The 27,726-nt window shown below is 45.7% G+C and overlaps 1 protein-coding gene across 1 annotated transcript in view; it reads right to left on the bottom strand.

Annotated features, from left to right (window-relative positions):
* Positions 1 to 9,243: 9,243 nt before the first annotated feature.
* SUGP1 (SURP and G-patch domain containing 1) overlaps positions 9,244 to 27,726 on the bottom strand; it is a 19,482-nt gene continuing 999 nt past the window's right edge. The window contains exons 2-14 of the mRNA XM_075611123.1: positions 26,345 to 26,510; positions 25,390 to 25,484; positions 24,016 to 24,237; positions 23,246 to 23,369; positions 21,883 to 21,986; positions 20,275 to 20,398; positions 16,574 to 16,884; positions 15,533 to 15,639; positions 14,683 to 14,860; positions 13,955 to 14,061; positions 13,007 to 13,152; positions 11,604 to 11,733; positions 9,244 to 10,089 (exon numbers count right to left, since the gene is read on the bottom strand). Coding sequence (XP_075467238.1) covers positions 10,063 to 10,089; positions 11,604 to 11,733; positions 13,007 to 13,152; positions 13,955 to 14,061; positions 14,683 to 14,860; positions 15,533 to 15,639; positions 16,574 to 16,884; positions 20,275 to 20,398; positions 21,883 to 21,986; positions 23,246 to 23,369; positions 24,016 to 24,237; positions 25,390 to 25,484; positions 26,345 to 26,510 — 1,841 coding nt within the window. The 3' untranslated portion in view covers positions 9,244 to 10,062. The remainder of the gene's footprint in view (positions 10,090 to 11,603; positions 11,734 to 13,006; positions 13,153 to 13,954; positions 14,062 to 14,682; positions 14,861 to 15,532; positions 15,640 to 16,573; positions 16,885 to 20,274; positions 20,399 to 21,882; positions 21,987 to 23,245; positions 23,370 to 24,015; positions 24,238 to 25,389; positions 25,485 to 26,344; positions 26,511 to 27,726) is intronic.

Below are 27,726 nucleotides of genomic sequence, written 5' to 3'. Positions count from 1 at the left end.
TCGGCCACCGGAGGAGACATGGCTGCGACGCGGCAGAAAAATAGGCGCAAGACAGATGTGCGCTCCTACTTCACGGGCTCTAACAAGGCCAGGGTGGCGGAGAACTCTGCGGTATCAGACTCCGATTCGGCTCAAGAGACGGAAGGAGCACCCGCGGAGCAATCGGGGATCATTAAAAAGGAGATAGCCAGGCTCCTAACAGACTTGAAGACATTTTTCAGGGGAGAGGTAGAGGGGCTCAGGAGAAATATCTTGCAAATAGGTACCCGCACAAACGAGCTGGAGGAGCGCATGGAGGACAGCTCACGGTGCCACCAGGAGACCAATAAACGGCTGGGGGCATTAGAATCCAAAATCGCAGATCTGGAAGACCGGCAGGAAGACAGCGAAAATAGGGACCGGCGCAACAACCTGCGTATACGGGGGATCCCTGAGGAAATTCTGGACCCCGAGGTCCTGCTGAGCCGGTGGATGACCTCCATCATGCCGGGTAAATCTGAGGCAGAGCTGGTAATGGACCGCTGCCACAGGGCCCTGAGGTCTCGTCCACTACCTAACAATCCCCCACGTGATATAATCCTTCGGTTGCATCACTTAAAAACCAAAGAAGAGATATGCAGAGTTACACGGGCAACGCCAAATATAACTTTCGAGGGGATAACTTTGGCTATCTTCCAAGATATATCCCCAATAACCCTGGCCCCAAGAAGAGCGTTGCTGCCTATTACTAAAGAGCTGCGGGATAAGGACATCAGATACAGATGGGCTTTCCCGTTTGCCCTCGTGGTAATTAAAAATGGCCGGTCCCATGTAATGAAGCACCCCGCAGAAGGCACCACCTTCCTGAAGAAACTGGGGATTAATGTTGCTGTTGAAGCTACCCACCCGGAGAGTACGGAGACGCGTCCTCCTCGTGCAACATCCTGGGTGACTGTGTCCTCCACCTCGGCGGACAAAAGGAAGGAGAAGGCGGGAGAGAGCGTCAAGGGCTCTTAAAAGGCCAGGGAGACGAGTTTGCTGCCATGTGCTGTTAAAGTTTTTTTAGCAAACTGTACCAGTTAAGTTTAAGTTTTGCACTATAGCCAATCCTATGTTAAGGATGTTGGACGATCCTGGACCTTTCCAGAGGTTACAAGGCAGCGGGGGCGACCGGCGCTCAAAGTTACAAAACAAAAAAAAGAAAACGTGCAAAGTCCCCCAAAATGGCTGAACGGAGCTTACCTGGGGAAGAAGCAGGAAAGGCGCGGAAGGCTTTATGGCGGTGATGGTTTCGGCGCGAAGGAATGGTACACGGAATAAGCCCGCCTCCAGCTCCACCCTTCACCTCCAGCGGTCAGCCTCCAACTGAGCTTACCTCGCCCACCTCCCTGACGTCACCCGGCAGGATCTCGCGATACCATGACGCACACCGGAGGTTGTAGGAGCAGCGACGGAAGCCCAAGAGGCACACAGCGCCGGCAGTGACGCGGTACTCCCCGGCGGGGGTGCGCGAACTCCGCTGCCGGGGAGAAACATGCGGGGATTAAGAGTATGAGGGAGGACAAAAAGGAGGGAGGGGGAGAGCGAAATTTCCCTAACAGCTACAGAAAAGAGCGGGCAATCAGAGGAGTTGGGCCCAAAGCTAGAGAAGGGGAGCCCTCTACAAGTAGGCAGAGTGGGTACAGGTGAGGAGGACAATTACCACTAGAACATTTAGAGGTTCAGTGTGACCAGCAGCCTGTAGCATTATATAGGGGGTAACAAGCTAGGCAGCCGCAGAGTAGATATAGGGGTTGCAAGGTCTTAAGACAGGGGCCCGAGTTTAGGGCAGTTCAGTTCGCAAGAGTTAGTTCTAACTTGGGGGGGAGTAAGGGGTCATGTAGTTACATGTAGGTTAGGGCTGAGTTATCTACCCTAGAGTTGAAGGGAAAAGTTTGGCAATAAAGGTTGCAGCTGTCGACGGGTGTAGGGACTACCACCAACCTGCCCGTAGGCATGCGCTGTTGGGGCGGGGATATGGGCTCAGCTTGCATTCCCGTCAAAGACCCGGGAACTCATGGCCGGAGTGTGGGGCCATGGATCTGGACTGGGAGGGAGGTGGGTCCAGAAGGGGAGAGTCTCTCCCGGGCGTCGAACCTGAGGTCTTTAGAGACCACTACGGTTCTATGTGTATATGTATGTTTCCTCTGTTTTTTCCTTGTGTTCTCTCCCTCCCCCATCCCAGTCCCCCTCGGCGAAAGAAGGAAGGTCAGCAGAAGCCACCAACGCAGAAGGAAAGTCCACTACGCTCCACATCACATAGGTAGGCTCTGGTTCCACTATAGACATCACCAATCAAATAACACCAATACATGGCTGTAACATTTCTATCCCAAAATGTTAAAGGGTTTAACGGCCCGAAAAAACGAAAGATTGCCTTCTCCGAATTCAGACGGAGGAGAGCTGATGTAGTTTTCCTCCAGGAGACACATTTTAGCACCCATAGTAGCCCAGGCTATTTAGACAAGCACTATAGGCAATTTTTTCTGTCCTCAGCCAAGGAAAAGAAGAAGGGAGTAGCTATCATATTCCACAACAAATCCCCCTTCCAAGTAGAGAGAGTGAAGAGAGACACGAATGGGAGATATCTCTTCCTAGTAGGCCTCTTGCAGCAAAGTAGAACGACACTGGCGTGCGTTTACGCACCCGGTGAAAACGAGTCTCAGTTATTCGATGAATTCTTCCAGACGCTCCAACGGTGGGCGGAAGGGAATGTAATTCTTGCAGGGGACTTTAATAAAGTCATTGACCCACGCGTAGATCGATCCCCACTACAACAGAAATCCAGGCGGGAAGGTAACGGACCTTTGTTAAAAGGGTTGAGACGGGAACCTGGTAGACATTTGTAGGGAACAGCACCAGGGAGAGCGTAGTTACACCTTTTACTCCCATCCCCATGACAGTTACAGCAGGATCGACCACTTTTTTGTCTCAAGTAGAATGGTCCCACAGATTTCCGACACCAAAATACATGACATTACATGGTCGGATCATGCATCAATAGAGCTAAGATGCGTACAAATTAGGCCTGCTAGCCCGGGAGCAAACTGGAAACTCAATGAATCGTTGATCAAGATACCAGATATAGAAAAGACGGTTAAGGAGGAAATCTCTCGGTATTTCCAGACCAACCTCGGCAGTGTGGAATCCCACACAATGCTGTGGGAGGCTCACAAGGCCACGAAGCGGGGGGTACTGATAGGGATAGCAGCCAGAAAGAAAAAACAAAGGGAGGACAAATTGACTCAGCTATATAAGAGGTTACATGAGCTCTCTACACTACATAGCCGATCGGGTAGAGGAGATACACTAAAGGAGTTGAAGGATGTAAGGATTGAGCTTAACCTCCTCTTCACATCCCGGGCCGAGAAGGATTTGAGTTGGACACAGAGGAAGTTCTTCGAGAAAGCTAATAAACCGGACACAATGTTAGCCACCAGACTCCGTAATAGGAAACCAAATTACAATATACAAACAATTAGGACAGAGGAGGGGAAGTTATCCTCCAACCCCAAAATTATAGTGGAAGAGTTTAAAAAGTATTACGCACAGTTGTACAATGGGGAGAAGGTGGTCCATAACGCTAAGACAAACAGTAAACTGCAGAAATTCTTAGCAGATGCGGCACTGCCACAACTGAACAGCTTAGAGCGAGAGGCGAATACAGAGTGATTTCTCACAGGAAGAGTTGACAGCAGTGGTCAAAAACTTAAAGTCCTCTAAAGCCCCAGGCCCGGATGGGTTCTCCAATCTCTACTATAAAAAATTCATAGGCGTACTTGCCCCGCATATGCTCCGATTATTTAATGGAGTCCTAGCAGGAGAGCCCTTCGCTGAGCAGATGCTCCAGGCGTCGTAATCCTTGATTCATAAAGGGGACAAAGATCCCACAAATTGCCAAAGTTACAGGCCGATATCATTGATTAACACAGACGTCAAAATTTATTCTAAATTACTGGCCAGTCGTTTAAGTGTTATCCTGCCGAGGCTCATCCACCCGGACCAGGTTGGCTTTGTTAGAGATAGACAAGCGGCCGACAATACTAGACGGATTGTAGATATAATCGATTTTGTAGAAGCCAACAAGGTCCGGAGCTTAGTTTTAAGCTTAGACGCGGAGAAAGCCTTTGACAGGATAGACTGGCCATACTTGGAGTCCACGCTTGGGGCGTTTGGGTTCGGGTATAAATTCCTAAGGGCAATAAAAGCGCTCTACAATGCGCCGGCAGCAAGGGTGATTCACCAGGGTTTCCCCTCAGAGCTGTTCCAAATTAAAAGTGGTATGAGACAAGGATGCCCGTTATCGCCCTTGCTTTTTGCCTTATGCATCGAACCACTAGCAGCCCAAATCCGTAGTAACCCGCACATCGCTGGAGTACAAATCCACTCGCAAGAACACAAAGTGGCATTGTACGCAGACGATATTATTCTGACACTCACTAATCCGCTCACCTCGCTACCTAACCTGTTTGAGCTTCTAGAGCGATTTGGCCGGATCTCTGGGTTCAAGATAAATCAGACAAAATCGGAGGCACTTAGCCTGAACATTACCCGGGAGATGGAGAAACTGATTGAACTCAACTTTGAGTTTAAGTGGCGATCCACATCTATAAAATACCTAGGGGTGCATATCACAAAAAAGATAGCCTCCTTATATCAAGCAAATTACCCCAGTCTATTGAAGACTCTAAAGAAGGAACTGAAAGACTGGTCAGCATATGGTATTTCATGGATGGGTAGGATCTATAGTGTCAAGATGAACATCCTTCCCCGGATTTTATACCTGTTTCAAACTCTTCCGATACCCGTGGTGCGATCCGATATTGCAGGGTTACAAAACTCGATCTCAAAATGTATTTGGAAGGGTAAACAACCATGGCTAAACGCTAAAATGATGCAGAAACCTGAGGAGGTGGGGGGACTGGCAGTTCCGAGCATACTGTCCTATTACAAAGCGGCGCAATTGTGCCAAATCACGCAATGGCATGGGGACCCAGAGCTTCGGAGGTGGGTAGCACTAGAAAGGGAGGCGTGTGCCCCGCTGGAGCTCAGGGATCTAATCTAGTACCCGAGGACACGGGTAAAGGACATAAAGGAACCTCTAACCTCTGTGTTCAACTCAATATCGGTCTGGGATGCGGCTAAAAGTAATCGCTCTCTAACCTCCAAACACACACTAATGGCCACATTGTACAGTAACCCAGACTTTGCTCCTGGGCTAGCAGGTAAGAGCTTCCCGCTGTGGTGACAATTAGGGATTAGAAGACTGAAGGACCTGGAGGGTAGTAACACCATTAAATCGTTTGATCTATTAAAGTCAGAAAAGGACATCCCTAACACAGAATTTATTAGGTACCTCCAGGTTCGGGCATTTTATAATACACACCCGGTGAGACCACCGTTAACGAATTTTGAAAGGCTCTGCGTGAGAGGTACAGACACGTGGGGACTGATTTCTACTCTGTACAGAGACGTGGTCGGTGCGGACACAAACAAACCCAGATTTATGACTCAATGGGAATCAGATTTACAGGGCACACTAGAAGACGAGGACTGGACAGCGATATTCAAGGCCGCAGCCAGTAGTTCCATCTGCACGACATTGAAGGAGAACTCATATAAGGTTATGTTAAGATGGTATCTCACCCCAGTTAGATTGGCTAAATTTGTATCGGGCTCTTCCCCGCTCTGCCCTCGGCAGTGCGGGGAACAGGGAGATCTGGTGCACATGCTGTGGTCTTGCCCGAAAATAGTACCCGTTTGGATCCAGATCAGAGATTGGGTACAGAGGATTTTGGGCCTCCAAATTCAGCTAGACCCGTTGCTGTTCCTACTACGTAAACCCACAGAAGAAGTATCACGAACGGGGAACAAATTAATAGCACACTTCGCAACGGCTATGAGGTGCGAGACCGCAGCATTATGGAACCAGAATGCAATTCCATCAATAGAAAAGATCAGAAACAGGATTTGGTTCGAATGCCAGATGGAAAAGTTAACGAGTTTAGTTAACGACACTGGCGAGAAATTCCAAAAGGTCTGGTTGCCTTGGCTGGCCCAGACAGATATTCCTGGGGTGAACGATGCCACAATTTGGCTGTGATTGATTCAAGTGAGTTCTCCTTTGACGGGCAGTAGGGGTTGTGGTTAGGACAAGACGTGTTGACTTGACGGTGGGCTCCCCCATTCAGGGCCGGTAAAACGCGAGCAATATTGAACAAGTGGATACATGCGAGCCGTAACACATAAGTGGCGAACAGCAGTTGGAAGCGGATAGAGAATGGCCGGATAGATACCCTTCGCCTGACCCCCCCCCCCATTTTTCCCTCCCCACTCCCCTTTGTTGTCCTGGTCTTGTCTCCCCATCATGTGGACTGTTCTATGTTGTACGTCCTAGAAAGTTTTTGTCTAACTGAGTATGACTTAGAAAATATCAATGTATTTATGCAAAAACCAAATAAAAAGAAAGTTTAAAAAAAAAAAAAAATTAGAACAGCAATCAGCCTTGTTTTGTTATTTATTTTATGCAATTTGACCTGGGCTGTGCGATTTCTAGTTCCAGGTTCCCCTTATTTCCCAAAGATAGTTACCATTTTAAGAGGCTGGTATTATCCTCTCCTTTAGGGAAATCTAATTGGCCGCCAAATCTCATGGGGCAATAGGAAGCTACAATCACATCAGGGGGATGACACTGTGGCTTCCTATTGGACGACCGATTGCAGCTTTAAAGAGACTGGCAATTATTTGAAATAAGGCTAGGCTGCGAATTCCCAAAGATGAATAGGTCCAGAACAGTGCAATTATATATACATATAGACCAGGGGTGGCCAACTCCAGTCCTCAAGGGCCAGTGCAGGTCAGGTATTAGGGATATCCCTGGTTCAGCACAGGAGGCTCAATCAGTAGCTCATCAGAATGACAGCCATCTGTGCTGAAGCAGGGATATCCATAATACCTGGCCTGTTAATAGCCACTGAGGACTGGAGGAGTTGGCCACCCCTGATATAGACACATACACGTGTGTGTGCAGTGGTGGATTTCCTATTAGGCCCGGGTCGGACAAAATTTCCGCCCCCATATGCATGTGTCGCACTCTCTGGCCTATCGGACCTATTGGGAAGGCACTTTCATGTGTCGGCCGCCTCCTTGCTGCCGCCCCATCCATGTCCTTTGGAATCCCAGCGCCATGGCAACACAGTGCCCCGTCACGTTGACATCCGCGGCGTCATTTGACGCTGGGGTTCCAAAGGAGATGGAGGGGGAAGCAGCAGACACATGTAAGTGCCTAGGCACACTGTGTGTGTACGTATGTTAGCCGACTAGCTTTGCCAAATGAAGCTGATAGAATCCAAATCCAAAATATTTCCGCATGTAGTATACACACAGCTTGTGCTAGGAGCATCTAGTCAAAGGGCCAAAAAAGGGTTCTAAAGTCATTTTTACAAGAGAACGCTTGCCTTTTCACCTAAGCCTACGCTTATAGTGCCGGCGACGTCAGGCTACGGTTGCTGGAAAAATCAAATTGAGATGACTTCCAGCGATCGCGAAGCGGCAACGCATTTGTTTTGACGTCGTGTCTCTGTCGCTGGCACTATAAGCACAGCCTAAGTATTTTGATGTTGGCGTTAGATGAAAAAGTAAGAGGCTATTTTTAAATGAAAAATACAATTCCAGCGCCCAAATTGGCTTGCCATTAACTAGCGACATTTCTACATTTAAAACCCAAGTCTAAGAACAAAGGGGTCGTTTAGTTACATATTTTGAGCAAAACATGAATCAAGGCTGCTAACCCCGTCAAGGTGAATGCCAAATATAGCAGGTACCCACACAGGCTATTTTTAAATCAAGCCTGTTTTCGACCAGGGCTGATGGGTTTGATACACTGTACAGTTTGTTAATTTTCTTTTACCAAAATCGGAGCAGCACGCCCCTACTCGCCTTTTTAAAAAATATAATTTTGCCATTTAAATTTCTTAACTCCTATCGCTGCCAGACAGCAGCCCTTCCGGCAGCCAAAGGGTCAAAAGCCAGGAAAAGGCGGGTCATTTTCAAGCAGTTAAAAAACAATAATGTGTGGGAAGTCTGTTAAAGCAACCGTCTGCGCTGATCACATTGATGCTTCGTTTAGCAGATGTATGTTTGAAATATTAAGTGGTGAAAATGGAGCTCTCGCCAGAGCCCAGTGCAGCCTACATGTTACCATGGCGACCTCAGGCACCCGATAATAATACAATAATGTGTTTTCAAACAATGTTTATTTTTTTTAAAGAGCAGGGCTACAAACATATGTGTTAACTCCTGTAGGCTTGTGGAATGGATTGCTGGTTTGAAGGTGCAATCCCTGGTGGACCTAGAAGCAACATTTTGTTAAGAATGTAACAAATCGAATCGTCTTCTTGAACAAATATGACCACACTTAAAATGTCGGCTATTGTTTATTTGGAAAATGAGAACAAAAAGGAGAAGGTGGAAGGGGCTTTACTTGTGCAAACTCTTGTTGAACACAGAGACATCAGACAGAAGGGAGCAGCCAGAGGAAATCAAACCCCTCCCAAGGTAGGGGGGGGGGGGGTGGTGTGTGTGTGTGTGTGTGTGTGTGTGTGTGTGTGTGTGTGTGTGTGTGTGTGTGTGTGTGTGTGTGTGTGTGTGTGTGTGTGTGTGTGTGTGTGTGTGTGTGTGTGTGTGTGTGTGTGTGTGTGTGTGTGTGTAAATTTAAGATACTTATCGGTGTTAGATTTTAATAAACGCATTAAATTGGGCAAATAAACCAAACCACCAGATAAATCTGATCCTGTTTTTTGCCCCACTTTTGCAGTTGGGATATTTTGACACAAAGGGAATAAAAAATAAAAACCAACAACATATTTTACAAATTCTTTGAAACAAATAATAAAAGAAAATTGGAGCAACTGCAGCTTTGTTTATAGTGTCTGATGATACAACAGGAGCAGCTCAGTGAGTGAGTAAAGGCACTGGGGCATATTCTCGTAGCTCCGAAGTGTAACAAACTGCTTCTGAACAGCCCTTTCCGATCGGAGTGGCATGCTTTGCTATTCTGCAAGCCCTTCTTGCATGTTCAATCCGTTTAGAAGCGGCTCCACTCCGGCTCTGCCAATCCGATTGGTTTGTCAAAAAAGCCTTCAACTTGCATTTCTTTTCCCCCATGAAAACAGCGATTTTTGTAGCTCCGTTATGCAAATCACTTCGAAAAAACGCGTATTTCCCCCCCCCCCCATAAGATGGTATTGCAAGTTACATTCAGAGCTTGAAATATAGGTTTGGCCGAGAGCAAAACCCATAAACCATACTGGGGATGGAGTTAGCCCCAACTCGGGTCATTCCGCTGCTAAAGCAAGTACAATCCGGGCGTTTTGGATGATGTGGTTTAGAAGATGCAACTTGCAATAGAGAATAGTTTCCCCCCACCCCACATTTCATTCTGCTACTTCTGAACATGCCAAACCAAGCAGTTTGGCACTGACAACTTCGGAGTTACGAGAATAGGCCAACAAGACCCTGAAAACAATGACATCAAGTTTGAAGCAGTGGTGTCTGGTTCAAATCCCGGTGTCAGCTCCTTGTGACCGTGGGCAAGTCACTATCTCCCTGTGCCTCAGGCACCAAAAATTGTAAGCTCATCAGGGCAGGGACGGGGTCAGTAACAATCCTATGTGCTGCGTACCGGGCACTATACTGTAATTGTGAAGCACTTTGAGTCCCTTCGGGAGAAAAGCGCTATATGAAATAAAAGTTATTATTTCTCTCTTGATAAAATACTAAACAGATCGGCATAGGGTTTGAATTGAAAAGGCCAGATTTATTAACGCTCTATTTTCTCCTCATGCAGAGTTAACAGGAAGAGGCGGCATTAGGATGCGTGTGACAGTTATGGGTTAAATTCCTGCTGGTGGACAGAGTTAGATTCCTTACACATGGTGGGACAGAAAGATGCTTGCTACCTGCGACCGAGATTAAAACATTAGGGACGTGGGAAGAAGGTGGGTCTTCTTTTGATTTCACTGTAGACGGAGCGGGATGTTGCCGTCAATAATAAGGACGCCTGGGGTTATTCTGCAAATGGAAAGAGTGATATGTAGTGTCAGTAAATCAAAAGGGTGTCTTAGGCCGCGCTTTATAGTGCCGGTGACGGCGCGTCAAAACAATGTATTGACGCCGTCGTGTGCGCTTTTAGTAGGAGCGACGCGACGGCACGACAGCGTGGTCGCGATCGCTGGAAGTCACTTAAATTTGATTTTTCCAGCGACAGCAGCGTGACGTCAGCGTCGCTGGTACTATAAGCGCGGCTTTATTCACCAACAGTATGCAATGTAGAGCAATAGAGAAACACAGGTTTCTTTTCCTGGCCTTTGGTGTCGTTGTAAATAAGTAAGAAACAAAAGGATTATAACCTCCTGCTTGTTTTTACATGCGGCGGGAGCAGGGAGTCTCCAGAGCTGAATCGCGCTAATTTCAGCACCGGAGACCCCTGGTTCCAGAGATACTTATTAGGGAAGATTCTGGGACATTGACATGCAACTAAGCACCCAGTAGTGGGCTTTTTGCTTCCCATCCGTTTTGTACATGGACGCCCCAACGCTTTTGCCTGTGGCATTAGGCAGCTTCTACAGATAAGCCTGGGACAAGGAAGTGCACAAGCAATGGACCTGCTCAGGCACAGCTGTTTCATCCTCTTGTACATTTGCTTGATCACTGATTCTGCATTGTGAAGCTGGCACAAAAACACAGTTCACCCCTCTATTTAATGTACAGGGAAGCAGGGTAAAGCACTTAACAATACACCAACTAAGGCTAAGGCCCCGCTCCCAGAGTCAGCGCACCTGCGCTGCTGACAGGCGGTGCGCTGACATACACAGACCGCGATCTGCGGTCTGTAGGGAGCGGGAGCCGGAGCGGGAGGTGGGAGGTTTGATCGGGAGGTGGGCGGGAGGTGGGCGGTTTGACAGGGAGGGGGGGCGTGGCTTGAGCGGAGGGACCCGCTACTCTCCCCCCCTCCCTCCACGGACTCGGGCTGGAGCTGGAAGGTAAGTTTAAACACACACACGCAGGCACTCATTCATACACACACACACACACACGCGCACACACACACACAGGCAGGCACTCACGCACTCATACACACACACGCGCGCACACACAGGCAGGCACTCACGCACTCATACACACACACACACACACACACAGACAGAGGCAGGCACTCACACACACACATACACACACAGACAGGCACTCACGCACTCAGACACACACACACACAGGCACTCACCTGCTTTCACTCCACACTCCTCCCCGCTCCCCGAAGCCTCTCCTCCTCCCGAAGCCTCCCCTCCCCATTGGCTCACAGCCACACACGTCACGCGTCAACGCTAGGAAACACCATTCTCTGGTGTCTCCAGCGGCTGACGCGCTAAAGCGTGTAGTCAGCTGTGCAGCCAGGGGGGACCGGGACCGGCTCGCGAGGATTCCCCTGCTGGTGGGGAACTCGCGACCCGCCGCCCGCGCCAACGAGCGCAGCGGGACCGAGGCCTAAGTAAAGGTGATGGATTATGCTCAGGGGAGATGCGTACCAGGGGGTTTGGCCGAAAGCGATAAGCCAGCATCATCCTCTTGCGGAACGCATCGTACTCGTCATCACTTCTGCTTAGCTCTGCAGGCCGGTCGATACCAAAACCTGCCCCATCAACAGCCGTGACACCCCTGGGGTAAGAGAGCGAGAGGACATGTAAAAAAAAAATATATATATCTATAGGGATATTTCACATTGCCCCGCAAATGCCACGAGGTAGGCTGCATATTGATTTCATTATGCGCACGTGTGTATGGAAATCACAGCACCTCCTCATCCCCCGCTCCTACAGATCTTTACATATACAAGTTATTACGAGCCTTTGTAACTAGGATCTTGAGGAGACTCACTACGGACAAAGAGAAGACTAGCGAGAGAGGATAGAAGCAGTGTGAGGAATGGAGGATTTCTTTATATATTTTCTCAACAAGTTTGTTCTTTACCAGAGTGTGTGCGAGTGAATGTGTAATATATACACCCCCATTACCTGCCTTTCACAGAAGCTGTATTGCTGAGCAGATAAATAGTATCCCTTCTTTAAACATGGTGTACTAGGAATAGCAGCTGCATCATGTGAACAAAATCAAGGAATCTGTCGGCAACTCTCCACCCCGACGCACGTTTCACAATAATTTCTTCCAGAGAATGTTTAAAGAAGGGATAATATACGTGTGTCCCCAGCAATACAGCATCTGTGTAATGCTGGTAATGGGATCCTCTTAGCCATATGGTTTATAGTTGATCTACTGCATCAATTGTTGTATCCGTGTTCGTATTTACTAAATTTTGTATTGGATCTGATATTGATTCGATAGAATTACTAGCGGGTATAGGTGGCATTGGGTAGTACACCAATAGTAATATCATTTTTAGGATTTTTACCCCTAGACCAGATGTTCTGGCTGCCTTTTCTGTACACGTTATACTATATATAGGAGGCAGATTACCATCAAGTCAGGGAGTCTGTTTAGACTTTGGCATTTTTATGCTACTCTATACAATCACTATTTTGTGTTTCAATACATTTATGAACTTTTGTTGATAGTCATTTATTGAGCAAAGTGTTTTTTTGAGATCACACACAGAGAAGTGCATTTAAAAAAAATATATTTTTTCATCTGTCAACTGCACTCTCTGGTAATCTGGTTCTCAAAAACTGCCAACCTGATTTCCCGCAAAACCGCCACAATTTCACCTTTATCCCATTACAGATCTAAAGTTATGCGTGTTCAAACACACACACACACACACACACACACACACACTTTTATACATAGACGTGACAGCAGTGCCGCCTAGTGGAGTGGTTGCGTTTTAGAAAGAATCCACAGGATTCTGCACACATGCTCCCCAGAGGTGGCTGCATTTAGTGGTAGACACTATGTAGGAAAAAGGTGGTATTACTTGTGGACAGGGTTCTTGATTCCTTGGCCATCTGATCCAAGTCCATCTCCTTCCTTCCATCCCATCTTCATCAGCATCTGGTACCCGAGGTTCTCCACAGTCAGCTTGAATTCCTTGTACTCGGAATAGTCCGGCTCACGACCCTCCTGCAGTGAAATGGGATTGAAGGGGGTTGGATGAAGTATGGGATCAGAGGTGCCTCAAATCCCTCCAGTGCCAGAAATGTCCGTCAAGCACTACAGTGCAGCCTCTCTGGCACTGAAGAGCCACCACCAAGCATTATAAGAAAGTGTGTAATGTAGAAGCCTCTCCAATAGGAGAATATTGTACGACAGATCATATAAGGCATGAAAACAAAAGATATATTAATCTCTCTGGTGGGTGGAAAAACAAACTCAATAGGATAGGTCCATTCTGTTTGTGTCACTAGGAGGAACATAGTGGATATAGAGATAAAAATGACCAGTGTCACTTGTGGAGGAAGGGATGCAATAGGTCCCTTCTATCTGTGTCACGGTCATTCTGCAGTAAGATGGATTGTCTCAATAGGTTGTCAGGCTGTGGGAAGGACACACACAATCAGCTGCAAGTCTCCGTCTTACAGTATTCTAAAGGAGAGGTAGACTACAATGGCCACTTCCTATCGCTCTGCTAAGGACAAACTTGAAGGGCCACTGGTCCCCATTGGTCACACTGTCTCAACTGCTCAATTCCAAAAGTAGGTACGGCGAGCAGCTCCCTCCTCTACAACTTACAGCTCAAATCTGTACAGAGGGACAGAGCCATGTACACAGATCATCTAAATTGAACATGATTAAACACTTTTAAAGTCAATTCATTCGCCCGGCACCATCATCCTGCTGTGGGAGAGTTGGTCTCAATGATCTGTTGGTACAATTGCGCATTATTAACATGTCACTGGGCCATTGATACTTTATTCATCTTTACCCTGAGAGCTTTAAAGGTTTCCATAAACTTGTCCAGCTCGTCCGGTGGAAGGAAGTCGCCTATGAAATGCTTCCCGCGCCCCATTTCTGTTAGCTGCTCTGCCCACTCTGGAGTGAGGGGGATGGAAAAAGATAAAAGGCCATAGAGATTAAACAATTGCAGGAGGCCAGGATTGAACATACAACATTGGGCACACCCCAATAATTCAGGGGTCAGGTTTTCAGGAAATCGCTGCTTCCGCACAGGTAGCTCGATCAGTGGCTCAGTCGTTGACTGAGCCACCTGTGAGGAAGAATATCCTGAAAACCTGACCTGTTGGTGGCCGTTGAGGACTGGAGTTGGCCGCCCCTTCAAGCCAATTTCCGCCTCTTCTACAAGCTTTCCACATCTACCAAATGAATGCTATTGTAGAGTGGGGTATTAAAAACCTATTACTTGACTGTATGCATGTATATAGCGCCATTAATGTACATAGCGCTTCACAGTAGTAATACATGACAATCATATAAATAACAAATAACTACAAATCACAGATCATGGGAATAAGTGCTTCAGACATAAAAGCAACATTGTAGAAGAGGAGTCCTTGCTCTGAAGAGCTTACAATCTAATTGATAGGGAGAATGCACAGAGACCGTGTGCAAATATTGTCAAATACCCCATCACACCAAGGATTTCCTTGATGCAGGATACAATCTAGAAGAGGTCAGAGGGCCCCACACACTCACCCCTTGTCTTGTCCATTTCCATATGCCTCAGCTGATGCTCCCAGGTCCCCATATTGTTGTCCACCTCCTCATCGCTGTCGTAGTCATGCTGATGCTGTTTCAGCGCCTTCTCCCACATCATCTGCATGTCCTGCATGGCTCGCTTGTGCTGCATGATCATGTCGTACATCTGTTGCATCTGAGCAGAGGAAGGAACTGGTTACCTACACCTGGGAATAAAGCCGGCAGAAAGCAGAGTGCACCTAGCATAGGACAGGCAAGCTTTTCCATGATCTATTAAACCATAGGTGACCCCCAGACACTGTGTTGGGCAGCTCTCACCTGTGGTTTGTACCACTATTCAGCCAGTAATAAAATCACAAAACATGGGCTCGTTGAAACTTCTATCTGAACCGGATGAGTGCCTTTTTTGCAGTTAATTTATATTATAACCAAGGAGCACATTGGGAAGTCAATGGGACATCTTGGAATATTCTCTTGTCCCAGGTATACTTGCCATTTGTAGCACTGGCCACAGATCTGTGTGTATATGCAGTGGTTGACAAATCACCCAAAAATCTACTCGCCGAACCAAAAAATCTACTCGCCACCTAGTCCCGTCCGCAATCCCGCCCTGCTTGGGCGGCCATGAGGAGGTCGCCACGGGGTCAAATCCAGTCGCCACAGGCCTGTTGGTGAATGGATTTGTCGAACACTGTGTATATGTATATGTGTATATACACATACACATACACCTCACAATGTAATGTTTCGATCTGTATCCATATACCATGCTGGAATCTCACAAGTGCAGTACCCACACACGTACATTACCGTACTAAGTGTACCACTCCCATTATTGCTGCCCTACCTCCTGCTGCTCCTTCAGTTGCTTCCTCTGGGCATCCGACAGCTCTGTAACTCCCACCAGTCCCACCGGCTTCCCCTTCTCATAGCCCAGCCCTTTGAGATCCTGGGCTGCATTGCAGGAAAGGAAGACAGGTTACTACATCTTCAGTGATAGGGACACTCTCCCAAGCCAGGGGAATCCAGAGTGATGGGTGTTAGACTGCACACTTTACAACATATGCTCTTAGATTGCATTCATTTTAAGCATTTCATTAATTGTGAGCAGGGTTACTGGCTATGCGCTACTTTAACCCAGGCTGTGCTAAAAAGCCGTGTAATGTGGCAGGCATAAGCTTATAGGACTCCATGTTAAAATAGATAAGAAGCAAAAGGTGACACTGTGAATGCTCCTTTGCATATACAGTACTTTCCCAGAATCCCTGGCTGCAGTGGAAGCACTGTATGCTAAGAGATAAAGGGGAAACATGTGAATGCACCACAAGTGGCACATTTACCAATTATTTTAACGAAGACATTAATTCGACAACTTATTTGCTGGGTAGTCAGTTCCTTTAAAGAGTTATCCGCCCAAAACCAAACATTTTTTTTTTTTTAACCTTACATTGACTAGGGGATCCCCCAGAGCTAATCTGCAGCACTCAAAATCTCAGGATATCCCCCTCCAATTGGCGAGAGATGTCATTTGTGTAAAAACTTTTGCCAGCACATGCAATTATTGAGTCACCCAATCGGAAGCTGCAATGTCAGCTCATCATGCCGTCATGGCCTCCTATTGGCCACATTGTTTCTCCCGGACAAAAAAAATAAGTGCATAGGATTTTCACAAATTAAATCTCTCAGGAACCAGGGGGATTGCGCAGTGCGGCTCTAGGAAACCCTTTTGGTTTCAAATAAGATACAACAATAAAATAAAGATAAGCAGTGCAGATTGCTGCTTTAAACACCCTCTTGGCAGGGGCAGAACTACAATGCAACAGCTCAAGCGTGCCAATGACAATGCCTTCCTCTAGCAGAGAATAGGGTATGGGAAGGAACGGGTTACCCGTTAGAATGCTGGTATCAGAGGGTTCGATGGGATCATCTGCAGACGGGAGTTCCACCTGCTCATCCTTCGGGCCCCATCGGCTCTTCCGCTTCCTTTTGGCAGTAATCTGCTCCGTGGAAGGAGGTGGAGAAGAGTGCGAGGAAGACGACGAGGGGATGAATGAGGAAGAGGGTGCATAAATGCTGGGCTCTGGGTTCATCCTGCGCATGTTTTCTGCTGCAGTGGGATGGTCAAGCGGGGATCGTCTGAATTCCTCCAGCTTGAGCTTGTAATATTTGTGACCTTTACTATTAATTTCGTAGAGAAACCTGCAGAGTAATAACACAGAAAAAGGTCACTCTAAAAACATGACGCTTCTTTCATTCACCCAACTTAAAACATTTACGTGAACGAAACTGCATATTGGGAGCCCTTCCTTCTGAAAAGAGATATGCAACAATTTCAAGCAAAACAGAGTGTAATCAGTGGACATAAGGCCATTTTTACAAAGCTGTGCTAAGCCCCAAGGCACCTTTTGGCCAATCAAGAGACTGCTTAGTACCATTTAGTAAACATGGTCGAAGGGACTTACAAAGTAGTGGCACTGTGCTGGATAAAGCCAACATGTTAAAACATAGGGACAAAGCACTTTATAAATATTACATATTTAAAAAAACAGTAAGTGATCCTATGGTCTTTGAAAGAAATTGCATAGATCTTTTTTCCCCCATAGGAAGTTCAAAAACATATCTGCTAACCTCACTCCTCCCATAATGTCCCTTACCCCTTCCCAAACACAGGGGGCATTCTCCTCTCTAGGAAAGGACTGCTGCTAGTTATTAGGGGGGAGTTGGAGAGCGGCTCGGCAACATTTGGGTACGTTATTCTTCCTAAGAGGTGGAGCCGTGAGAGGTGTATGCAGATGCCAATGTATCATTATACAAAGCACCGTGTTCAATTTAAAGGATGGAAGCAGTTTCCTTTCTCAAATACACCATGCCTCTTCCAGTTCACATCTCCTAAGGAATGGCATTGTCATTTTAGTTACATATATAGTGTCAACCGATGCACACAGACAATATACAGGACATGATAACGCAAGAGTGTAGTAAACAACAAACAGTGAGGGATAGGCGCCCCTGCCCCGAAGAGCTTACAATCTAACGGGTTTATTGGGAGACAGAAGAAATACACGAAAGTGCCAATAATTTTTGGACACGGTCAAGAGGGTAAGGGTGTATGCAGTGGGTCCCGTTACCCTATTCAGTATGATGTGTAATGGGGGGGGGGTCAGACCTTTCTTCTCAGAATAATGTCTCATGACAAGATTATACTCTCACACTAACTGAAAGGCATTTTACCACGAAGTTGTATCTGTAGAAATGGCCTTACATCCTTATCAAAGGCTAATCGTAAGTACAATAAAATAAGGAGTTTGAGAGTAATATAAAATAATATCTATGATTTATTGGATACAACAATAATACTGAATAAAAAGATAATAAAATCTGTTACATAAAGCAGAGTACAATTATTAGTTACATGCTTGCTTATATATACCACCAAGAGTATCAATGTCAGTCTCGCTAGGCTCTCTGTCTGGTCTGTTCGCTCTCTATTGTCATGTCAGTTAGCCCGACTTATGCTCCGTATGTATACGTCACAGTTCTGTAGTCAAGTAGAATATGCTAATTCCTAACATGAAGAACTTATTTCTATATTCCATATAAAACATCTTAGCAAGTGGACACATGCTGTCTGGTTTCTGTTCCCCATTCGCTTCCTAATGCTATCCTAAAAAAAAAACAGGCAGCTAGGCTGCTTGCGATGTCACACTTCTTTTTGCCAAGTAGAGAAAAACATCTTACAAAATCAGGTTATAGTGTATAATATGTACAAGGAAAAATATATGTCCTAAATACAGAGGGTATGCACTGTGCTGTATAAAACAAACAAACAGTCACACAGTCACACACACACACAATATGCCTATGCCCATTACAGATGCGAGGAATTCTAATGAAGTAAAAGACAAATATCCTTAGAATATACTGTATAATAGAAAACTTGAAGTCTTCATATATTGTATCAACCACCTTAGGGGTATGTAAAAACGGAAGTAGTAATATAATAATTGTTTTCTTGTTTAGCGCTTACGGAGTACGCAGAGCTGTACAAATAATTTTTGCAGCCACGAGTCATTGGCCCGTGGAGCTTACAATCTATGTTTTTGGTGCCTGAGGCACAAGGAAATAAAGTGACTTGACCAAGGTCACAAGGGATTGAGTAGCAACACAAAACAGGGAGCCCCCACTACAACTTCAGTGTATGTAAGGGATGTGCTTACTAGGTAAGGTAATACATGTACACAAACAGAAAACCTAGTTGCAGAGCACTCAATCACTAATTGATTTATGACAAATCTAAAAGTATCTTTAATGTCATCAATGAATATAAAATAATGGGTGTTAAACAGCACTGACAGTGACTGTGATCCAGTTAACAGTGCTGTGTAAGCTCTGATTCCATCAAAATCTTTATGATTGATGACTATATCAAGTCACCAATGTGGTACTCGGAATAGACCCAACCTGAATATGGTTGGTAAAAGGGACACGTAGATCTACACCCTTGTGGTGGTACTGCTAATGATCTGACCTAAAGACCTTGTAATGTATATCCTTGTGAATGCACTACTCGCCAGCCGATATGTACATCCAATGGAAATCAATAGATCAGAGAATGGTCTAATATAGGTACATGGAATACACTCATATATCAGTGTGGTAATGGAAACACTCATATCATTAAGGATCACTGTGGATACATATCACCACAGGTGACCAGTGGAGGTAAAGTAAAGTAGCAGTATTGGTGAATGATATCAAGGCACCTAAAAAAAGTGACTATAGTGAGTGATATCCAAACACCTAAATAGGGCTCACGCTTAGGCAACCTCTCTGGACAACATTTGCTGGATATGAACACTGCTGATTGAGTTCTGCATCTAACTAGGAGCGCATTACCAATCAAGTTGTTGACAAGAGCAATTAAGTTCTCTGGTCTATTGATTTCCATTGGATGTACATATGGGCTGACGAGTAGTGCATTCACAAGGATATACATTACAAGGTCTTTAGGTCAGATCATTAGCAGTACCACCACAAGGGTGTATATCTACGTGTCCCTTTTACCAACCATATTCAGGTTGGGTCTATTCCGAGTACCACATTGATGACTATATCAAGTCACCAATCATAAAGATTTTGATGGAATCAGAGCTTACGCAGCACTGAAAACTGGATCACAGTCACTGTCAGTGCTGTTTAACACCCATTATTTTATATTCGTTGATGACATTAAAGATATTTTTAGATTAAGTCATAAATCAATTAGTGATTGAGTGCTCTGCAACCAGGTTTTCTGTTTCTGTACACAAGGGGATTGAACCAGGTTCATCTGATTCAAACTCAACGCTGTTGTTTTCAGTCAGTGTCTTTACTCCACGAGCCTCTCTTCAGTCCAGTATTAGAGATATTCACTGGTCAATCAATGACTAAGCCATTGATAAAGCCACCTGAGCTGAAGCAGGGATATCATTAAAACCTGACCTGTTGATGGGCCTTGAGGACTGGAGTTTGCCACCCCTGGTCTAAAAATACCCTTTTCACTGAAAACTGAGTGTGTACATCTATTCTTGGACAAAAGTGACCAGTTACCTGAAAGCAGGGTTTTGACGGTTGTTCTGCACAGCAATGGCTTCCACCTCTAAACCCCCATCCGCAACGAATCTGGCCAGCTTCTCTGCAACAATCTTGGTCTCCTCGTCATCTGGGGGGGGAACTTTAAGCAGGCTGTCAGTGCTAGGCTCAACTCACACACCAAAACAGCAACAAACCTAGTGCGTGTGCCAAGGAGCCGAGGAATTCAAAATAATGATGAGGGAGGAGGGGAGGAGGGGGGAAAAGGGGGAGGAGGGCGATGAGCAACATTACACCGACGGGAACCAGACACGCGGACCAGAGGAAAAACACCACAGAACAAAGGAGATCACACTTGGGCAGTTTTATTCATTGAACTGCAATAAGCGTTAGCGTGCAATAGCTATTTGCATGAACTGCCATATGATTCAGTTCCACTTAAGAGTCACGGTGAATACATGCAATACAAATATAGGATAAGTATCTGTCGCCTAAATTTAGCAGAGGTTGAACTTGATGGACATGACCTTTTTTCAACCTCATCTACTGTGTAATTATTTAACAGGTTAAAAGGAAGTGATTGAAGGATAGTATAGAACAGCAGTGCGCAAACTGGGGGGCTTACAGAGGCCCGGCGCGCTTCCCTAAGGCACTTAAATTAAGTGCCGGGGAAGCGGCGAAGGCCTCTGTAAACCTCACTTACCTTGGTTCAGCCAGCATCTGGAGATGCGTCGCCATGGCAACGCGACGTCAACTGACGCCGCGGGGATCATGTGACGTCAAGTTGCTATGACAACGTGACATCATGACGCCGGGAACCAAGGTAAGGAGGGGGCGCGCGGAGAGCAGGACAGCCGGCATGGGGGCGCAGGGGAAAAAAGATTGTTCTATACCAGGGGAGCACATAGGGGTGGGGGCTCAAGTGGATCGAGTAGCCCCTGTGACCTAGGGATGGGCCTGGAAGGGAGATAGACGGCAGAGAAGAGAGAGACATGGAGGCCTGCTAATCAGGGAGCCAAGCCAAACAAGATAAGATAGTTGACACCCCCCCCCCCTTTCTTATGTTAAAACCTGATTTATAAACCTAGAATCAGCTTGGGTTCCACGGTTCCCTCATGAAATATCTGTATGTATTAACCGGTTGAAAACACATTAAAACTTTTTTTAGAACAATAAAAAAGGGAAACAAAGGAATGTATTGGTTCCTTTGCAGGGGCAGTTCAATAAATACATTTGTTTTATCCAACTTCTCAGCATAATCTGCTACCTCAGATAGCTCCTTGCTCGTTTTTAATCATATGAAAAAGAAATGTTTCCCTTTGACCAGTGGATTCCAGGTTATCAGTTACTTATGTTTATCGGTTTGACCAATGATGGCCTCATAAATTACTTTGGCAAACAAAGAAACAGAGCCAAGATATCCATTTTGATGCCTGGCCACCAGTGTTGTCCCCAAAAGACACTCAAGATTTGTTTTCTTTTTTTTTACAAACCAAAGCTTTTATTTACCACAGAACTGTGAAGTTGTAATCCTTTATTTTCAATGTAAATTGAAGACAATCTATAGTGGGCACCTGTGGCAGCAAAGGGGTTAGAAGTCCTTGTGTCACCTCCAACCCCCCTTACCTTTATTAGGTGGGGGCCGCTCTACATTCTGGTATTTCTGCATGTACTCTGCCAGCTTCTTCCTGTAATAGAGGAATTCCCGGCTGTTCTGATCGTGTAGAAATCTGCAGAGAGGAGAAGTAGGAGGTGCGGGTTTAAACCGTGCAGGACTTTCTCAAAGTGGAAACAGGCTGCAAAATGGCCATACAAGCATATACTGGACCAGAGCTGTATTCCAAATACAGTCATAGCTATCTTGAACATATTAGTTATACCCACTTCCCTCCTCCCCTCACCCCCCACCTTTTCTCCAAAGCTTAACTGTGTTAATTGCAGTTCCTGGGACATCTTCCTTCCTGAGATAGTTACCCCTGGAGGCCCAGGTGCTGTCCACTCCAGAGGGGGGGGGGGGGAAATTGGAGGTTTAATCTTTAGCGCTTCGCAGGTAAATAGGAAGCGATTGGCCCGCGTGATTTAGGGGGATTTAATCCTGCATGAAGATTCGGCAGCAGACCCGCCATAAGAATCTCAGAAAACAGGGGGTTACCGGACCTCAAATGAACGAGGGTCAGCCCTGGAGACCCCCCAGCTACTTATACATGGAAATGACATGTGGGGCCCAGAGGGAAAGCCCTTCTTAAAAGGGGCAGCCATGCATAGCGGACAAAGAAAATAGCTCAAATTCAATTCATTGCAGGTGGGGAGGTTAAGACTGTAATTATGTGGTCCGTTTCCTGCTTTGTATGTCGGTACACAAGCCAAGAGTGTGGGATACATAACAAATATATGCATTTTGCACCTTTACATGAATACAGATTAAAGGCGCAATCCCACATAGCTGGCAAAAACACAACCTTTTGGGAACCATTTAACAAATTGAATGGACTTCCTTCAACCAATATAAACATGTTAGCAGCAAAATAAATCTTCTTTGAAAATGACAAAGTGCCTTCCTTAGGGGTCTCTAAATAGGGAAGTGTTTGTCAATTATGTATTTCCTTAACCCGTGGCTCACCCTGCTCTTATCAGAGAGGCAATCAAGATAAGGAGAGAGGAAGAGAGGTGGCTTTGCCTGCTCAAACTCTTGTTAAACAGTGACAGACAAAAGGGAGCAGCCAGAGGAAATCAACCCTTCCCAGGTCTCAGCTCGTCATGTTTAACTTAAAGAAAACAAAATGCACAGAGTTGCAGGCCCCTTTGACAGTGAAAGGGTAAAAAGGGCAGTTTGAATTCATTGCTAGCGCTTCTGGCACTCATGGGGTTAATAAAGCATGATGTGGTCGTCACTAGCACTTTGTATGTCTCTGTAGAAGCTGTGGGTTATGGAACAGATCTGTGCGTTGTGCACCGTTACAGGAATAAGGGTTAAGTGGACTCCACTCACGTGAAAGACGGGTTGTCCCTGTAATCTTCCATTGCCAATTTTTCCAGCTCCCTGCCCCCTTCCGCCACGAAGCGAGCCAGCTTCTCCACCACTTTGCGGGTTTCGGCGTCCTCTGGGGGTGAAACTTTAAGCAGGCTGTCAGTACTGGGGTTCAAGTCACACAGCAAACAGTCAACAGGTATTTAACTGCTAGGAAAAGGCCCGTGGTAAAGGAGAGGAAGGGAGGAAGGGAAGCAGAGGAGTGAGACAGCTGGGTCATCCAGAGAGTAACATGCTTAGATTGTCAGCTCCTGGGGCCAGTCCTTCCTCTACCCTATATACATTGGTTTGGTGCAACTATCCTTTGTTTGACCCCATCCCCATACATTTATCAAGATTGTGCTGGCTCCTGTTTGCCGTACACTTACTATGTTATCCGAGCACCCCGCAGTAATATAACAGTTATGGAATTCTGACCGCTGGCTCCTTGCTCGCTCTTGACACACACACACACACACACACACACACGTGTCCATGTTAGTGTATTCGCACATACTGACAAACATTCATATAGTAGCACACAATATATATATATAGAAACACAAATATAAACACCCATTAATCCACAAACTTTATACATATTGTATTCACACCAATACGCACAAACATCCATTCACGTATGTTACACACACCCGCACAATTCTGCTTATAGTTCCTTTTGTGCACTTGCTTCTGACCAGGTTACTCCGGCCATCTCCCTTAAAAACAAAATCTCACCTTCTGCAACTTACTTTTGATTTCTAACCACTGCTCGTAATCCTCATATTCGTCGTCCTCATCTGGAGACTTGAAGACACTCAGGCGGTTCATCTTCGGGCTTTGCTTGGTGTGGGAGTAACACTTCATCTGGTTTAGCACGGCCTCTGGCCCCATCCCCTGACGCTTCCCTATCAGGACGGGCTTCCTCGTGGACTCCGAGTGGTTACTGGAGCTTCCGGAAGAACCTGATGTTTCTGTAGAAGAAGCCATGGTTCCCTGTTATTTTTGGCAGCTTCCTCCCCTTTTATTTCCGGCTGCTCACCTATTGTCCCTCCACGGCACATTGCCTCAGTATCAGGATGAAAGGAAGGCCTCAGATTGCAAGCTCTGAGGGGCAGGGGCTCCTTTTCCTATTGTTTTGTGTCTGAAGCGCTTATTCCTTTTAGGTGTTATAATAATATTATGTCGCGTGTATTACTGCTGTAAAGTGCTATGTACCAGGATGGAGCTATATAAATAAAGATATACATACAAGTATCAATGTTCATCAGCACTGAGGATCACTGTGATTAAGAACTTTACAACTCCCACCGTCCACTGCTATCATTTAAAGCAGCAATCCTCCAAAGTCTCCTTTCTTTTATTAACCGATTCCAGAGATAAAAAAAGGACTTGTTGATGCAAAAATTCATATGGCCGCTTGAGTCACCAATAGAAACCAACTGTCTCATCTCCCTTTCAATTGGACACAGTATCTTTGATAAATCTGATGCTATTTTTTGCATCGGTTTTGCTCCTGTTGGGAGACTTTGATAAATGAGCTTCACTTTGTCCACCGGACAAGAACACTTGGCCGTACCACTAGATATCACAGGAACGCAGAGTCCATGGAGGTGAGGGGACTTGGGAGTAGCTCTGGGGAACCCTCTGAACTCAGGTAAAGCAAAAGAGTGGAATGCTGCTCTAATTACACAGTACTTTTACCATTACACTTTGCATCCTTACAAAACCCAGCACACGAGTTTAAGGCTGCGCTTACAGTGTGGGTGACGGCGACACGACGGATTACGTCACCTGTAGCGAAAGTTATACTTTAACTTTCAGCTACGTTGCTGGCGACAGGGTGATTGGTTCAGAGGCTGTCATGTGGCGACAGCCTCTGAAACATCAAATTTAACCCGCTACCAATTTTCCAGAAGCGCCGCCCCTCTGTCGCCGTCACGCTTACTATAAGCGCTGGCGATGGAGTCAATTGTTTTGTTTTAGGGCGACGTCACGTCGCCGGCACTAGAAGTGCAGCCCAATGCAGCGATTGTCAAACCAGGGTATGTGAGAAAACATCCGGGAGGGACAAATAAATAGTTTGCTCCATTTCCATCCATAAACGAGGACCACATTAGACTCACCACTGACAGATTTCTCTTTCTGTAGCTTCAGAAACTGCTGCAGGAAGCTTCCGTCGTTGGCAAACTTGTTAGATGTAGAAGAGGCATTCCTAGAGCTGCAGCGTGGATAAAGAAAATAGAAAATTGCCACAGTGAGAATGTACTATTGCAGGAGTGGCCAGTCGTTGACTGAGCCACCTGTGCTGAAGCAGGGATATCCTGCAAACCTGACCTGTTGGTGGCCCTTGAGGACTGGAGTTGACCACCCGTGTACCATGGACTTCACAACAGAGGAATGGTCCCTACCTGCCTCATTGCACTGGAGTCCCAAACATTACACTAGCATTCAATATCTTGCCAATGCTGAACCCATGCTCTCCATACCTCTGCTCACATCCTAGGCTCTTCCAAGGCTGCAAACAGATGTCTCTACTACTCTTTCATTCCTGAAAACGTTGCCACTCACTGTCTAAAGAGCTTTATTGCATTCAGAGTTTGACAATTTCTCTGCTGATTGTGAAGACTATATTCAGAATCCACTTTCCCAAGAAAGCATTTCAATAACCTGAAAACACACGGACTACACGTGTTTCTAACAGAATGACTTACAATGATCCCTGCTGTACCCTTCACCTTATATTTACTTTCCTGTCACATATATTATAAATATGTTGTGTTTCCACGGTATAACGGAAATCATGGGCTCAGAGTAGCACAGTTGTAACATTACTGCCTTTGAAGTGGGTGTCAACTCTCCTTGTGCCCTTTTTGGTACCCGAGGCACCAAAATTAGACTTGAAACTGTTCTGAGGCAGGGACTCATTGACCTGCAAATTTCTGCACACACCATCAGCGCTATATAGGTGAAATATTATTGAAAAGCGACAAACATTCCTTGTAGCATATAAAAAAAAAAAAAAAAAACTAGATATTAACCCTTTTGCCGCCAAAGAGGTTAATTGAACGCAGAACTCACACCATGGCATGGATTGGGGTGCTTTGTTGATGCTGCTTTGCTTGCTGCTTCATTTTGGCCTCAATCTCGCTTTTCTTTTTCGCTATTAGCGCCTCTTGGTAAATGATATTTGCATTTATTTTCACTGGTTTAAGTGTAGCAGCAGAAAACCGCTTGCCACCTTTTCCTGAAAGAAAAGCAGGAGTCAGTAACTCTAACCCATTATATTTCTTACTGTAGAACTGTTTCTACCAACATAAATAACTTTTTTTTTGCAGCGTTTTCACCTGTTTATTCTTTCACAGCTGTTAACATGGCAACCTCTGTTGTCCTAATGAGTATGAATTGTAGCGGCCATTTTAACCTCCCAGGGAGGTAGACATTTATTTTTTATGGTGAGTCAAGCTAATTGTTGCTTGGCTGAATGTTCTGTGGATGACTGAAATGTTACCACTTGATTCAGCTAATTCAATAACATGGACTAATATATCTATATATATATAGATATATCTATCTCCTGACGAAGTCGCCGCAGTGTGACGAAACGCGTAGAGCTGTGACGTCATCGCGTTTGTGTTGGTGTATTTGGAGTCCCTGGCTTCCCTGCGCTCCGGCTGGCAGTAATTTCAAGTGTTAGCAACCATTGTATGAGGAAGCAAAGGACGTGCAGGCATTGGATGCCTTTTTATCTTGCTGCCAATTCGGGATAGGAGTTCATGGTGAACCTGGGCTGTTTACATCCACTCTGCAAACCTGGGACTCACCATACCACCGCAGATGACCACAATAGAGATTTCTCTCCCACGAATGGTTCTGTTTAAAATCCTGTAAGTGCACATTCTTATGGGTTGCTGATTTTTTAAATAAATGTACCTTATTTTTTACTCAGTTACGTGCTATGGAGCTTGCGCTTTTGTTTGTTTTTTGTTCCTATATCTATCTATATATATCAAATAAAAAGATCACTTGTGAGCACATTCACAAGTCTTAGGCAGGTCTGCAACACTGCCTTTCACCATTATCCCCAGCATACAGTGCTTCCACTGCAGCAAGGGATTCTGGGAAATTACATGCAAATGATTTGCTAGATCACAAAAAGTGGTCAAGATGCCAGCACTGGAGTGATATGTCTAAAGTCTTTATTGCTCCATATAACACTGGATGGCCCAATGTATCAGTCCCCATTGGGACCTTCAGGGATAAAGGCCAGCCAGTGATATATGGACTAATAAAGACTTTTTTTTTTTTTATCATTCTTTGCCCAGTGCTGGTATCTTGACCACTTTTGGTGATGTAGCAGATTGCTGTTTTTCTACCATGCACAGTGTATGCTTTGAAAGGCTAATAAGTTAGTGCAGCCATTTTCCCCCCTCTATCCGTTATATCTTACTCTCCCAAGTGTC

The sequence above is a fragment of the Ascaphus truei genome, chromosome 8 (assembly GCF_040206685.1).
Source record: "Ascaphus truei isolate aAscTru1 chromosome 8, aAscTru1.hap1, whole genome shotgun sequence".
Classification (NCBI taxonomy): domain Eukaryota; kingdom Metazoa; phylum Chordata; class Amphibia; order Anura; family Ascaphidae; genus Ascaphus; species Ascaphus truei.
The sequence above is the reverse complement of the archived record's forward strand: the minus strand, read 5'-3'. Positions and strand labels throughout refer to the sequence as shown.